Below are 13,404 nucleotides of genomic sequence, written 5' to 3'. Positions count from 1 at the left end.
GAGGGTTCATTTAGCTCTGGTGGCCAACAGCAGTTGATCGGTGCATCCTCCCATTATTTTGCCTAATAAGCTTTTGAAGCCCACTAAACAAATGGCCTAGGGATGTGGGTGGCGCTGTGGGTTAAACCACAGAGCCTAGGATTTGCCGATCAGAAGGTCGGCAGTTCAAATCCCTGCAACGGGGTGAGCTCCCATTGCTCGGTCCCTGCTCCTGCCAACCTAGCAGTTCGAAAGCACGTCAAAGTGCAAGTAGATAAATAGGTACCACTCTGGCGGGAAGGTAAACGGCGCTGCTCTGGTTCGCCAGAAGCGGCTTAGTCATGCTGGCCACATGACCTGGAAGCTGTACGCCGGCTCCCTCAGCCAATAAGGCGAGATGAGCGCCACAACCCCAGAGTCGGTCACAACTGGACCTAATGGTCAGGGGTCCCTTTACCATTAAACAAGTGGCCACCACTGTATATTGTGGCAGCAATTCCCACAAGTTAATGATAGAGACAATTAGGAGACAACCAAACCAAAAGTTCAAAAAGGAGTGGGAAATTTATAAGGAATATTTAAAAAAAAACAGTGCCCTCAAATCAAAACCTGGACATGCTTTGATTAATTTTCGCAAATTACAATATGGATTAGAAGTACAGTGGTACCTCAGGTTACATAGGCTTCAGGTTACATACGCTTCAGGTTACAGACTCCGCTAACCCAGAAATAGTACCTCGGGTTAAGAACTTTGCTTCAGGATGAGAACAGAAATCGTTCAGCAGCGGCGCAGCGGCAGCGGGAGGCCCCATTAGCTAAAGTGGTGCTTCAGGTTAAGAACAGTTTCAGGTTAAGAACGGACCTTCGGAACGAATTAAGTACTTAACCCGAGGTACCACTGTATAGTATTCAAATAACAGAAGAAACGATGAAATGATTAAAGAAGCAGTTTTAACAAATAGATAAGACAGACCTGCTTTGAGGAAGACAGAAGTCTACTAGGGAAGATAAGGAATTGGAAATGAAGAATATGGCGGCATAAGTTCTTTTGTAAGAACTTATTGATTTGGTTCTTTTTTCTGTTATGATTTTTGTTAATCTATTGTGTGTGTTAAGTAAGAAAACTCATAAAAAGCATATTTTTAAAAAAGTTAATGTATGTGTTGTGTGAAAGAATGTAAGAAGAGACTGGCTGTAGCTGGATCAGGCCAAAGGGGGCCTATCTAGTCCAGCATCCTGCTCTTTCAATGCCCAATCAGATGCCTCTTCTGGAAAGCCCACAAGCTGGATGAGAGCAGAACAGCGCTCTCCTCTCTTCTGATTCCCAGCAACTAGTATTCCGAGGAATACTTCCTCTTGTAGTGAAGATAGAACATGGCCATCATGGCTAGTAGCCATCAACAGCCTTGTCCTCCATGAATTTGTCTAATCCCCTTTTGAAGCCTTCCCTGTTGCTGGCCATCTCTCGCTCTTGCAGGAGCAAGTTCCATAGACTGCACCTGAACACATTGTAACTAAGTACTTTTGTCTGTCCTGAATCTTCAGATTCATTGAATGAACCCAGTAGGTTCTAGTATTATGTCTACAAATTATAGTAGAATGAAAGAGAGGAGAGAAAAAAACCCTTTTCTTTTTCCCAAAATGTTTAGTTTCATACCTGCTTTCCTACACCCCCCCCCCTCATTTCCTCCTCTTTAGGTAAAATTACCCAAACAGTTTAGCTTTTCATTGTGGACTGCAGGCCAAACTTCAAAGACTCTCCCCAAGTGAAAAGGGGTTATTGATGGCTTCCGAAAGCCCTTGATGTTATGGATATGTGGAAATCCTAAATTCTAGTGTTAACCCTGTATGTATGTATGTATGTATGTATGTATGCATGTATGCATGTATGCATGCATGAATTATTATAATATGAAGCAACTAAAATTGCTAGGCATTCTACAAAAATTTAAAGCAAAGGCTCTGCCTGCAGGCTTACAAGTGAAAGCATACCATGATGGTAGAAAGGTGTTCTCTGAGGTCAGTTCACACTTTAGTAGTGGAATGCTTTGTGCACAGTAATACAGTGGTGCCTCGCAAGACGAAATTAATTCGTTCCGCAAGTCTCTTCGTCTTGCGGTTTTTTCGTCTTGCGATGCACGGTTTCCCATAGGAATGCATTGAAAATCAATTAATGCGTTCCTAGGGAAACCGCCTTCAGACCAGGTCCGGGGACAGTCTGTCCCCGGACCTCTTCTGAAGGCTGGGGGGGGGGAACAAGGGCTTTTCTTCCCACCCCCAGCATTTTAAAAAACCCCGGGACAGCGGAGGACTTCTCCGCTGTCCGAGGCGATTTAAAAGCCCCTGGGAAGGCAGGCAGGGGGGACAAAGACTTTCGCCCCCCGCCCGCCTTCAGAAGGTGTTCCCGCCCCCGCCCCGCTTCGGAACAGCTTTCCGAAGTGGGGCGGCTGGGGCAGATGTCCCCGCCCCCCCTCCCCACTTCGGAACAGCTTTCCGAAGTGGGGCGGCTGGGGCAGGTGTCCCCGCCCCCCCTCCCCACTTCGGAACAGCTTTCCGAAGTGGGGCGGCTGGGGCAGATGTCCCCGCCCCCCCTCCCCACTTCGGAACAGCTTTCCGAAGTGGGGCGGCTGGGGCAGATGTCCCCGCCCCCCCCTCCCCGCTTCGGAACAGCTTTCCGAAGTGGGGCGGCTGGGGCAGATGTCCCCGCCCCCCCCTCCCCGCTTCGGAACAGCTTTCCGAAGTGGGGCGGCTGGGGCAGATGTCCCCGCCCCCCCCTCCCCGCTTCGGAACAGCTTTCCGAAGTGGGGCGGCTGGGGCAGATGTCCCCGCCCCCCCTCCCCGCTTCGGAACAGCTTTCCGAAGTGGGGCGGCTGGGGCAGATGTCCCCGCCCCCCCTCCCCGCTTCGGAACAGCTTTCCGAAGTGGGGCGGCTGGGGCAGATGTCCCCGCCCCCCCTCCCCGCTTCGGAACAGCTTTCCGAAGTGGGGCGGCTGGGGCAGATGTCCCCGCCCCCCCTCCCCGCTTCGGAACAGCTTTCCGAAGTGGGGCGGCTGGGGCAGATGTCCCCGCCCCCCCTCCCCGCTTCGGAACAGCTTTCCGAAGTGGGGCGGCTGGGGCAGGTGTCCCCGCCCCCCCTCCCCGCTTCGGAACAGCTTTCCGAAGTGGGGCGGCTGGGGCAGGTGTCCCCGCCCCCCCTCCCCGCTTCGGAACAGCTTTCCGAAGTGGGGCGGCTGGGGCAGGTGTCCCCGCCCCCCCTCCCCGCTTCGGAACAGCTTTCCGAAGTGGGGCGGCTGGGGCAGGTGTCCCCACCCCCCCCTTCGGAACAGCGTTTTAAAATGCTGGGGGTCGGGAGCGAAGCGCTGCCGACCCCCAGCATTTTAAAATCTCCCCGTGTCCCGGGAAGGTTTTAAAATGCTGGGGGTCGGGAGCGAAGCGTTCGCTGCCGACCCCCAGCATTTTAAAATCTCCCCGGGACACGGGGAGATTTTAAAATGCTGGGGGTCGGCAGCGCTTCGCTCCCGACCCCCAGCATTTTAAAACCTTCCCGGGACACGGGGAGATTTTAAAATGCTGGGGGTCGGCAGCGCTTCGCTCCCGACCCCCAGCATTTTAAAACCTTCCCGGGACACGGGGAGATTTTAAAATGCAGGGGGTCGGCAGCGCTTCGCTCCCGACCCCCAGCATTTTAAAACCTCCCCGGGACACGGGGAGATTTTAAAATGCTGGGGGTCGGCAGCGCTTCGCTCCCGACCCCCAGCATTTTAAAACCTTCCCGGGACACGGGGAGATTTTAAAATGCTGGGGGTCGGCAGCGCTTCGCTCCCGACCCCCAGCATTTTAAAACCTCCCCGGGACAGGGGGAGATTTTAAAATGCTGGGGGTCGGCAGCTAACGCTTCGCTCCCGCCCGCCAGCATTTTAAGATCGCCCCCGGCAGGCGGGGGGAAGGCAGGCGGGGGGGAGCAAAGACTTTTGCCCCCCGCCGGCCTTCAGAAGAGGTCCTCTTCTGAAGGCCGGCTGTGGGCGAAAGTCTTTGCTCCCGACCGCCAGCATTTCCCTATGGGCTTTCGTCTTGCGATGCAAGCCCATAGGGAAATTCGTCTTGCGAAGCGCCTCCAAAACAGAAAACCCTTTCGTCTTGCGGGTTTTCTGTCTTGCGAGGCATTCGTCTTGCGGGGTACCACTGTAGTTAGCTTGTGTATCTTAGCAGGTCATGGATCTGTCCCACCACTTTCTCAATTGTGCACTAAGGCAATATGTTCTTATAATATGAATCTGATGGTGTGCTAGTGCCTCTCATAAAAAAAAGCATTGAGATGAAAACCAATGCTACCTTCTTGATCAGCAAATGTAAAATTTGCCACATGTCTGATCTCCAAGTTATTGGCTTACAATTTAACATTGCCTATGCAGGTGGATTGCTGCCGTGAGTAAAGAAAATAGCGAAGTTGGGCCTTCACTTTAGTTGGATGCCTCTAATTTGCATGTTTTAGCATTTGCACATCCCTTCTGTGAACATGGTTAATGATAAAGCTAGTTGGCTGGGCTACTGAGTGTTTCACTGAAACAATTGCCCCACAAGTAGGGATTGGAACTTGGGCCTCTCCAGTCTCAGTCTGATGCTGTAACTGCTAAAAATCCATGGGATGGATGTTCTGATCCTGGAGGGACCCTAAACCCAAGGGAAACAAGCCAAGGTAAAGCGCTGGGACTAGGGCTTCCCAGAGGAGACTGATCGCAGCAGAGGCCCAAGGGAGACTGAGAGATGCCCCTTCCTGGTCATTTGCTAGGTTATAAGGTACACCTGGTCCCTCTCAGGCTTTTCCTTCCTCCTAAGTAGACTCCTGTGGATGACGTCTCCTGGCAACTAGGGTCGCATCTACATTTAGAGCACTGTTATGACACTTTAACAGCCATGAAATTTGTTTGTTAAGGGCATTGAGAATTGTAGCTCTGTGAGGTCAGTACCCTTAATAAAGTACAGTTCCCATAATTCTTTGGGGGGAGCTATGATTGTTAAAGTGGTCTAAGAGTGCTTTAAATGTATGGTGTATCGGGTGTGGATATGACCCAAATGTGAATTTCCTGCCTTTGGCTCTGGATTTCCCACATGACATGAAGAGGTATAGTTGGGTTGCGGCATGGAGGGGTTTACGTTGAGGACTGGCAAGATGCCTCAGGGTAGCTGGGTACTACCCAGCTACTGGGTAGCTCAGTGGGGGCTCAGTGGGCTATTCAGAACTGCCACTGGGGGCAAGGACTTTATGCTGGGTCCCAGAACTCCTCCTTGGATGAGTGCCTACTGAATACTTTTGTATTCTAGCACTGCTCCGAGATCACTCCCTATAATCAAGTTCATGCACTCATTGGTAGGCACTGTGCATTAATTACTATCTCATTTCTTAGAATGAGATAGTCCTTTGTTTGGCCTCCAGAATATATGCCTTTGTTTCTGTTACGCACCATCAATTGGTTGCCCAGTGACAATATAGCTACTATATGCATTAAATAAATGACTTGAAGTAAATGTGTTTATTGGGAAATGAACAACCCAGAAGAAGTTCTGTTGTGCCTTTGACTGAGCGTAGGATGGGAGAAATTGGGACTGATTCTTTCCAACAGAAGCTAGTCTCACAAAAGTTAGTGACCATAGTTCAAGTGGCCCTTGTTTCCCAGGGAGGGTTGCAGAATTGCCCCCGCTTATGTGGACCTGTTTCAACTTGCATGAACCTTTCCGATGTTGTGCTCCTCAGTTGTCCATAAACTAGTGACCCCTTCAATAGGCTGGATCTCATGTGTCTTACATTCTTGGAGCTTATGCAGCAAGTCCCTGGTCTCACTTGAGTGTCCAGCTAAAGCTGCCTTTGTCAGGTGCTTTGGGACTGAGTGGCTCTATGGGCTTCTTGGTATTCTGCCTTTATCCAAGACCAGCCCATTGAAGCTACTCTGGGGTCATTTCTGGAGTGCTTCTGCCTTGGGGTTCCCAGTAGAAGCTTATCTCAGAACAAGCTGTGTGGGCAAGGAATTGGGGGTGTTAGCTGGTTTCTAGATCTAGTTGGCAAAGTGTTCCTTTAGTGAGAAGTGGACACAAATAAGCAGAGCAAGAGAGCACTACCAAGATTTGATTCACACTACCTTTTCATCTCCTGGCTGAACCTCCAGATTTCTAAAGACACAAAGTTGTTCTGATAAAAAGTAATTAATCCATGCAACTTGCTTATTGCCAGATGGTATATAGACAGGAGGTTTGTATGATTCTGACAAGGGTGTTTGTGTGATAGGTAGAAGACAGGGTGTAAAACCTTAAGAGCTGAAGTGATGAAAATCTTATGCTGAGGTTTAATGTATGCAAGTGTTGAAGCCAACCCCAGAGCTGAGTCAGGATATCCCAGAGATGAAGCCTTCCTAGTCATGTCTTTTTTAATATATTTTACTTATTTATTTATTATTTCCTTTTGGATGTATACTAAATGCAAGGATATGCAAGATCGGCAACTTGTATTTTTAAATAAAAAAAATAGAGTAAATGTGAAGGCATAATACTGTTTCAATAATGAAATACTTTAAAAAAACACACACCTCATACTCACTCATATTATTCCTGTTGTGTTTTTTAGTCTGCAATCCTTTTCTTTAAAAATATCCTAGGAAGGAAATTCCACAACCTTTCTAAGTTCTGCATAATTTTTTCCTAATACTTAATTTTTTTGATAGATGTTGATATCTATCCAAGCTGCCTAGTTTTAACAGAAACCCAAGCTGGTCTGTTTACAGCCTTCCCCTTCTGCATATCCATCTCTTGTGGAATGGATACTGTTGTTGTCTTCTGGTTTACTCATTAGATATTATTAGGTTTATTTATTGAAAGAATTTTTATCCAGAATGTGGTCTGAATTATTGGCTGATGATGATCGGTCTACTACTTCATGAGGTTTTCAAATCCTGGTTAAAGGACAACTCAGTTACTGTTGCTGCTGCTTTAAGGTTCAAGTACAGTTAAGGCTAGAGAGGGGGATTTGTTCTACGGATTGGAGGAAGTCCCTGAACCTGCTGCATGCTCACTGTCTTTTGATTACAACTTCTTTATCATTATGACTCTGGCCTTCATCAGCCCCTGGACAGTCCTTTCAGATCTTGATGTTCATTGCAATGGTGTGTGCAGCAATGATGTGGCACAGAAAAGCTTTTGGAAGGAAAATCTTTTCACTACTAGAAAATTATCTGCTTTAAAAATGTTTCATTGAATTGACTGATAACAAAATGAATGAATGCAATACAGATCAAGTGGGGGCTGGAATGGATACAATGCCAATCATATCTAAAGCAAAATCTTAATTAACTTTTTCCAGGTGACTTTCACTAGAAAGCACAAATATTTATGCACACAGGTATAACAAAAATAATATGTTAACAGTTTTCAGAGCTTAGTCCCCCTGCCCTTTAAAATCTAAAGTCAGGGATGTGTGTTTCTATTGAGTTTGTTATGTTTTAAAACACTTTAAAGCATTAATAAAATAACAATAACATTTAAACCATACTTTGTGAACCTTATTGATTCCCCCAGCCCCCACCAGTCAAATATTTAAGTTTGATTACTTTTGGCTATCGGAATCTTTTTAAAAGATAGCTCAGCAGCATTTAAAATTAACATGATATGCTGTAGTTTTTGTTTACTAAATGTGGGGCAAAGAAACATGTGAAGCAGGAAACATCCCCCCCCCCCAAATTCCAGTTCAAATTGTCCTGGTGCTGGAATGGGTGTTGTGTGGGGGAAAGAGGATTTTCCATGTCTGGATCTCTCTTCTAGCTAGGCTACATGCTTGTTGAAAGCTTGCACCCGAGGCCAGAGGAGAATAACGCTAGCACGTCATTCAACCTCTTTCTGAAAGAAGCAAGGCAGGAGAGCCCAGCTGGACTCCACATAGCAGCCTACCAAAGAGGTGGCATGAGAAGAGTACAAGTATCCTTATACAGTATTTCTGACTACAGTAATACAGTCCTCGGTTTGTCCTGTCTTATAACACCCACACTCTGAACAAAACAGTGAGGTAGAAGGAAACTGGGAGGCATCCAAACTAGAAATTGTAATGAATGGCCCTTTATCTACCCTCACAGTGACCAGCTAAATGTAAATTTAGGCCATGACAATGTGTCAAAATTTCTAGACATGATAAATGATTGTGTCTTAACAGTTAGCCATGGAACCGACAAGAGGAGAGGCGACTCTTGATTTAATCCTATATGATGCCCTGGATCTGGTGCAAGATGTAAGTGTTGTTGAACTGTTTGGAAACACTGACTACAATGCTAACAGATTCTACATGCATACATGCATACTGTCCAAAATGTGTTAACATAATAAATTGATTTTCAGAGGAGGAGATGGATAGATAGATAGATAGATAGATAGATAGATAGATAGATAGATATGGCTGGGGGAAAAGCAAAAAAGGAGAGAGAGCCATAGAGGTTTTAAAAAACGTATTATAGTAGAGGCTCCAATAAATTGTATATTGTAAATTAGAATGAGCACAAACCAGTCCAAAAACCCAATGTCATTAAATAAGAGTAAAGGTGGCTGTAAGAGGCAAGGGATATTCCTTTTAAGAAGTAGAAGTCTTGCCCAAATATGGAAAATAAGAACACAAACTCTGTAAATGCAAATATGAATTGTCAATAATGCAAGTAAATAAGGAATTTTGAGGAGCAGTTGCTATAGATATAAAGAAAGTTATAAATAAATCAGAAGTAGGAAAACAACTAGATGGATTTTTAGATGATACACATGTGAAAGGATTGCTATAGGAGGGCTGGAAGGCTGCCAAAAAGCTAAATCAACCCTCTACATCTATAATCAGTACAGATGCTGGAGAAACACCTATATTTGGACCATCATTTTAGGAGGAAGAGGAGGCACCTAACCAACAAACAGTAGTTTTGGTAGTAGTATTGGTTAAATACTGGCAAGTCATTAGGGCTGTATTAGTGCTGAGAAACAATAGGTGTGCTTTTCACAAGCAAGTCTCTCCCCCCCCCCCCCCGGCTATTGTTGCACCCCTTTGTGTGACTAGGATGTAAAATTGTTTCTGAGGGGGACATAATCTGGAGAAGAGAATGTGTCCTGTTGCCAAGGCTATGGGGTAGGCCTGATCTAGTTATGCTTGGTTGACTAGTTGGGGCACAACGTGGTGTGTGTGTTCATCTGATTGTGCATCCACTTTCTGTTTCTGCTGGTTGTGACCAGAGGCGGGTGGAGACTTGTTCTGCAGTGCTGGTGGGCAACAAAACTGCCAACATAGCTTGGTAAGCCAGCTAGCATTGGCCAGGCTACCTGAGCAAAGAAGATGTGTTTCTTCTGATGCTGCTTGGGGAGGAGAAAGGAGGGAAAGAAATCATGTGCGTAATGGCTGTGAAAACACATGACAAAATACTTGAAAGAGTAGAAGATAAAATGTTTTTTCTACTATTTTCCACACCTCACAACAAATTGGCATGACACACTATCCTTTAACAGACATATGCAGTATCTGCAATATTAACTTGCCAGGGGACTGAAAGATGCTCAGTATTACACCATGAAGATGGGGGGCAGGGAGTCCAGGGGGAAATGCATGAAATTACACATTTCTTGTCCTATCTTCCACTTAATTTAGTGGAAAGCATTATAAAGACCAGAATAGCCAAATATAGACTTAGGAGTAGCTGCCTAGATGCTAAATTGGTGCGTGTAGGTATCCAGAGCTATAGAAGCATTATCTTAACTCTTTATTGTCAACTATCTGCTGTGTGCATTCCTTTGACTGGGAATATTAGCACCCCAGTGGTCCAGAACCAGGACCTCTTCTACAGAAGACCTGTGATTTTAATTTAACGTATTTATTAAAACATTTATATTCTGCCTTTCTGTTGGGGATTCTTAGTTATAAAGTTTAAAGCAATATTTTAAAAGTCATATATAACAGAAAGAGGCAGGGAAACACAGAGAAGATTCGTTTCAAGCGCAAAGTTCCCTTGAAAAGTCAAGGGACTTTTGCTTACCAAAAGACAAGCAATGAGGCTAAATAGATAGGTCTGCTTGGGGAGGATGTTCCACAAGTTAGACACAGCAGTCACTAAAGCCTCACCTCATGGGTACAGTCAAATGATGAATGAGTCTGCTCTTGACAGTTCCTGGTGCATTTGGAGATTCTAGAGATTGAACCAGAGACCACTGGCAGCAAAGCATGTGCTCTACCCTTAAGCTATGGCTCCTAATGATGGGGATGCTGTTAAGGATGAATCATCTGTAGTGGAGAGCAGCAGATTGTTTAGCACTTAAATGGGATCTAGGATATCTAAGGTTGCCCTGAACTGGCACATTATAGGTCTTGCCTCAGTTTTCCCAACTTCCCCAGGATAATGAATTTTGCACACAAAGTTGATGGTATACACGTATTAAATTATATGGTGAGCCTCAGACGTCTTCATGCCAGCAGCTGAGAAACAAGTACTGTTAACTCTGAAGACAGATCTGTGCTCTAGGTGTTATTTCTGTTAACTTCCAAGTGAGTGTGTCCATCTTCCAGAGCTACTACACTAGTTTGTGGAGCTAAAATGTATGCTGAATTTTCACCAACAAAAAGTGTCAAGTTAAGCTTCATCCCCCAATACCTTTCTTTAAAAACTACTTTTATTAATTATTAAATTTCTACCCCATCCTTCCTCCCAAAGGTGGTATGGTAAAGTAGCAAAGCAATATAATTAAAATATTAAGAACATCTAAAAATATTTTAGATGTGCTGTTTGCAGCTTGTTAGAAGCTTCTTGGTTCTATGTCAATTTACAAGCTAAATTGACATAGAACCAAGTTTGGGATCACATAGACAAAAATAGTTTGGGATCACATAGACAAAAATAATGATACAAAGTCATAATGCAACCAATCATATTTGTATTGTCACAGAGCAAAATCAGAGTAAGGGCAGGAAGCATTGCCTTCACTCTAAATGGACTGCCTAGTAATACCACCTAGCCAATCAGGTGACTTCATGAAGCCAAATCAGAGTGAGGGCAATGCTTCCTGCATCTCTTGCTGGATATTTTAGCCTATTTTGCAGGCTTCCAGAAAAATTGGATAACAGTGGTAGGGATGGGAACTTTATAAGAGGCATGTTTTTTCATAAAATGTGTACTCCCCATCAGTTCAGCCTTGCTCATAAATCATTGCTCATGATCATTTAGGTGAACCAACCTGCTGTAAGGATTTGTAACTTCTGAGAAGACAGTCACATTTTTATGCTTAGGAATTGAGGAGATTTATCCCAACATTTGTTTTCCTGCCTTCTCTCATTGTGGCCAAAGAGCTGTGGAAGCCCTCACCAAAGAAATGGTCAGGTTCAAGGTACCTTCTGCATACATTCTTTGCCCCCTTCTAGCGTGTTCATAGTTCCATACCATTATTCTGCAAGGAGGCTGGCATGTGCACACCTGAAAGGGATGGTTTCTGCTTCTAGGCTCTTGATCTTGTTGCTGCTGCTGGCTTCTGGCCTTTCCACTGTGCAGCCTAAGGGCCCCGCAGCCCAACAGTCTTCTGTCTTTCGGAATGGCTGTAGTGAGTGATTAATTAGGATTCTGTGGCCTGCTGTGCAATTGGGGAAGACTTGCTTGGTCCCATCTCTACTGCTGCGTGTCCACCTGTCCCTGGGGAGGAGGCCGTGTTGCTCTCTGAAACCTGCATGCAGAGCAGCCTCGTTAAGGACTGATCTGTTTAGCTGGCTTGTGCTGCAGCCGGGCTCTTGCCTCCCTCTGGGCTTTAGCCCCTCCTCATTAAGCCAGTTGGGGCTATTGATTGGGCGTTTGTGTTTGGAAGAGTCTTACTTACTCCATGCATTATCTTGACAGATTGATCAGACCTGATTGAGAACCTCTTAAAGGAACGAACAGCTGTAATGGGAAAGTTGGACTCTGTCATCCGTTAGGGTGATTCTGGGAGCGAGAGGAACAAGGCTGACATCTTGGAGCAATTGTATTTACAATTAACATGGCTGAAAACGATTGCCTCTATTGATCCCCCCTTCCTGCAATTACAGCCCCATTGTTTACATTCCAGCACTTCAGTTATAAAAAGGAAATTCAATAATTATTGCATTATTTAAAGTTAAAGTGCCACAGAGTTTGCTGGCTGTGCTTGCTGGTTGATTTAACGTTCAGTAAAATCTATGCTGAGCTCTCCATCTTTAGGCTGAGCAATATTGGCTTTTAATGAGGCTTCAAGGGTGGAGCAAAAATCCACCTGCCGGCCGTGTGTTTCTGTTGTTTATGGGGGATCCTGACAGAGACTCCATTGCATGTAGGTGTTGGTAGAGGAACAAACCTTGGGCCGGCCAGCCATTTCTGTATTGGAATGGATGGGGGAAAGCAAAGGGGTGAGCAATCTGAAATACTGCCCTAAGATAGATTTGCCTTTTGGTTCTGTGGAAGGGGCAGAAGAAGGGTTTAGAAGTCCTAGCAACAGCAGCACCTTTGCTTGCTTCTGCCACTCTTAGCACAGGCTTCACAGAGCAGTTGTCCATGGGGAGATGGTTGACTACTGCTTGCTGCAGTGACAGTTGCAATTTCTAATCTGCCCTGAGATATAAAAGGGAGTTTAACTATTTATAAAACGCAGAAGCCTTCTGTAACAGTGATGTGAACAAGCCATGTATGACTATGTCAGCTAGGATCCGTGCAGTGTTGGGGTAGAAGAAGCATAAAAGTGAGTTCATTTTTAAGTCCTGATTTTATGTGTCTTAACTGTTCAGTTAATCAATAGTTTCTGGCACTTGCTGCGGAGACCTCTGTTCCCTTTCTCTAAAACTGCTTTGCATGAATTATGCTTAGTTCCCTGAGCCACCTTTTTGTTGACTTTTAATGTATACCTTAATGATGGAGAAACCACAGAGGCCTGAGAGTAGCCACATTTGGGAAAAGCTGAGGGCACCATGTGAAAATTTTCTTGGCCCAGAAGAGCGGAGATGTCCTGCAATGTACAGGGGCATGTCTGACTCTACTGCATGCAAAGTTGAAGATGCAACTCCCCCTTGAAACAAGTGTGTGTAGTGTAGCCTACCTTCACTTGTCTCTAGGCAGTTGTCCTAAAATTTTGGCAACATGAAGGTATCTGGGCCCAATATATGACCTTCACAGAACCTACTGAGTGATTTTACTGCTATAGGTTGAACCCAAAGCTTCTGCCCTCTTTGTCTCCCTTCCTCATGATAAGCTAGAGTTGGGGAGCCTGTGGCCCTCCAGCTTCCGTCATCATTGACCATCCATTGACCATGCTGACTGAGGTTAATGGGAGTTGGTGTCCAACAACTTCTGGAGGGCCAGTCCTGGGAAACCAGAATCATAGTCAAGGAACTGGCTTTTCAGTTCAAATCAGTATGTATAATTCTGTCATTATCCA

General features: G+C 45.4%; 1 protein-coding gene across 10 annotated transcripts in view; it reads left to right on the top strand.

Annotated features, from left to right (window-relative positions):
* Window positions 1-13,404, top strand: part of ZFHX3 (zinc finger homeobox 3) — a 176,311-nt gene that overhangs the window by 83,950 nt on the left and 78,957 nt on the right. For 8 of the 10 annotated variants that reach the window (XM_077931649.1, XM_028739846.2, XM_077931648.1 and 5 more), the window contains one exon: window positions 8,171-8,245. The exons of the other annotated variants lie outside the window; for them this stretch is intronic. In XM_077931649.1, coding sequence (XP_077787775.1) covers window positions 8,171-8,245 — 75 coding nt within the window. The remainder of the gene's footprint in view (window positions 1-8,170; window positions 8,246-13,404) is intronic. 10 annotated transcript variants of the gene reach the window in all.

Source organism: Podarcis muralis, chromosome 7 (genome assembly GCF_964188315.1).
Source record: "Podarcis muralis chromosome 7, rPodMur119.hap1.1, whole genome shotgun sequence".
Lineage (NCBI taxonomy): Eukaryota > Metazoa > Chordata > Lepidosauria > Squamata > Lacertidae > Podarcis > Podarcis muralis.
The sequence above is the reverse complement of the archived record's forward strand: the minus strand, read 5'-3'. Positions and strand labels throughout refer to the sequence as shown.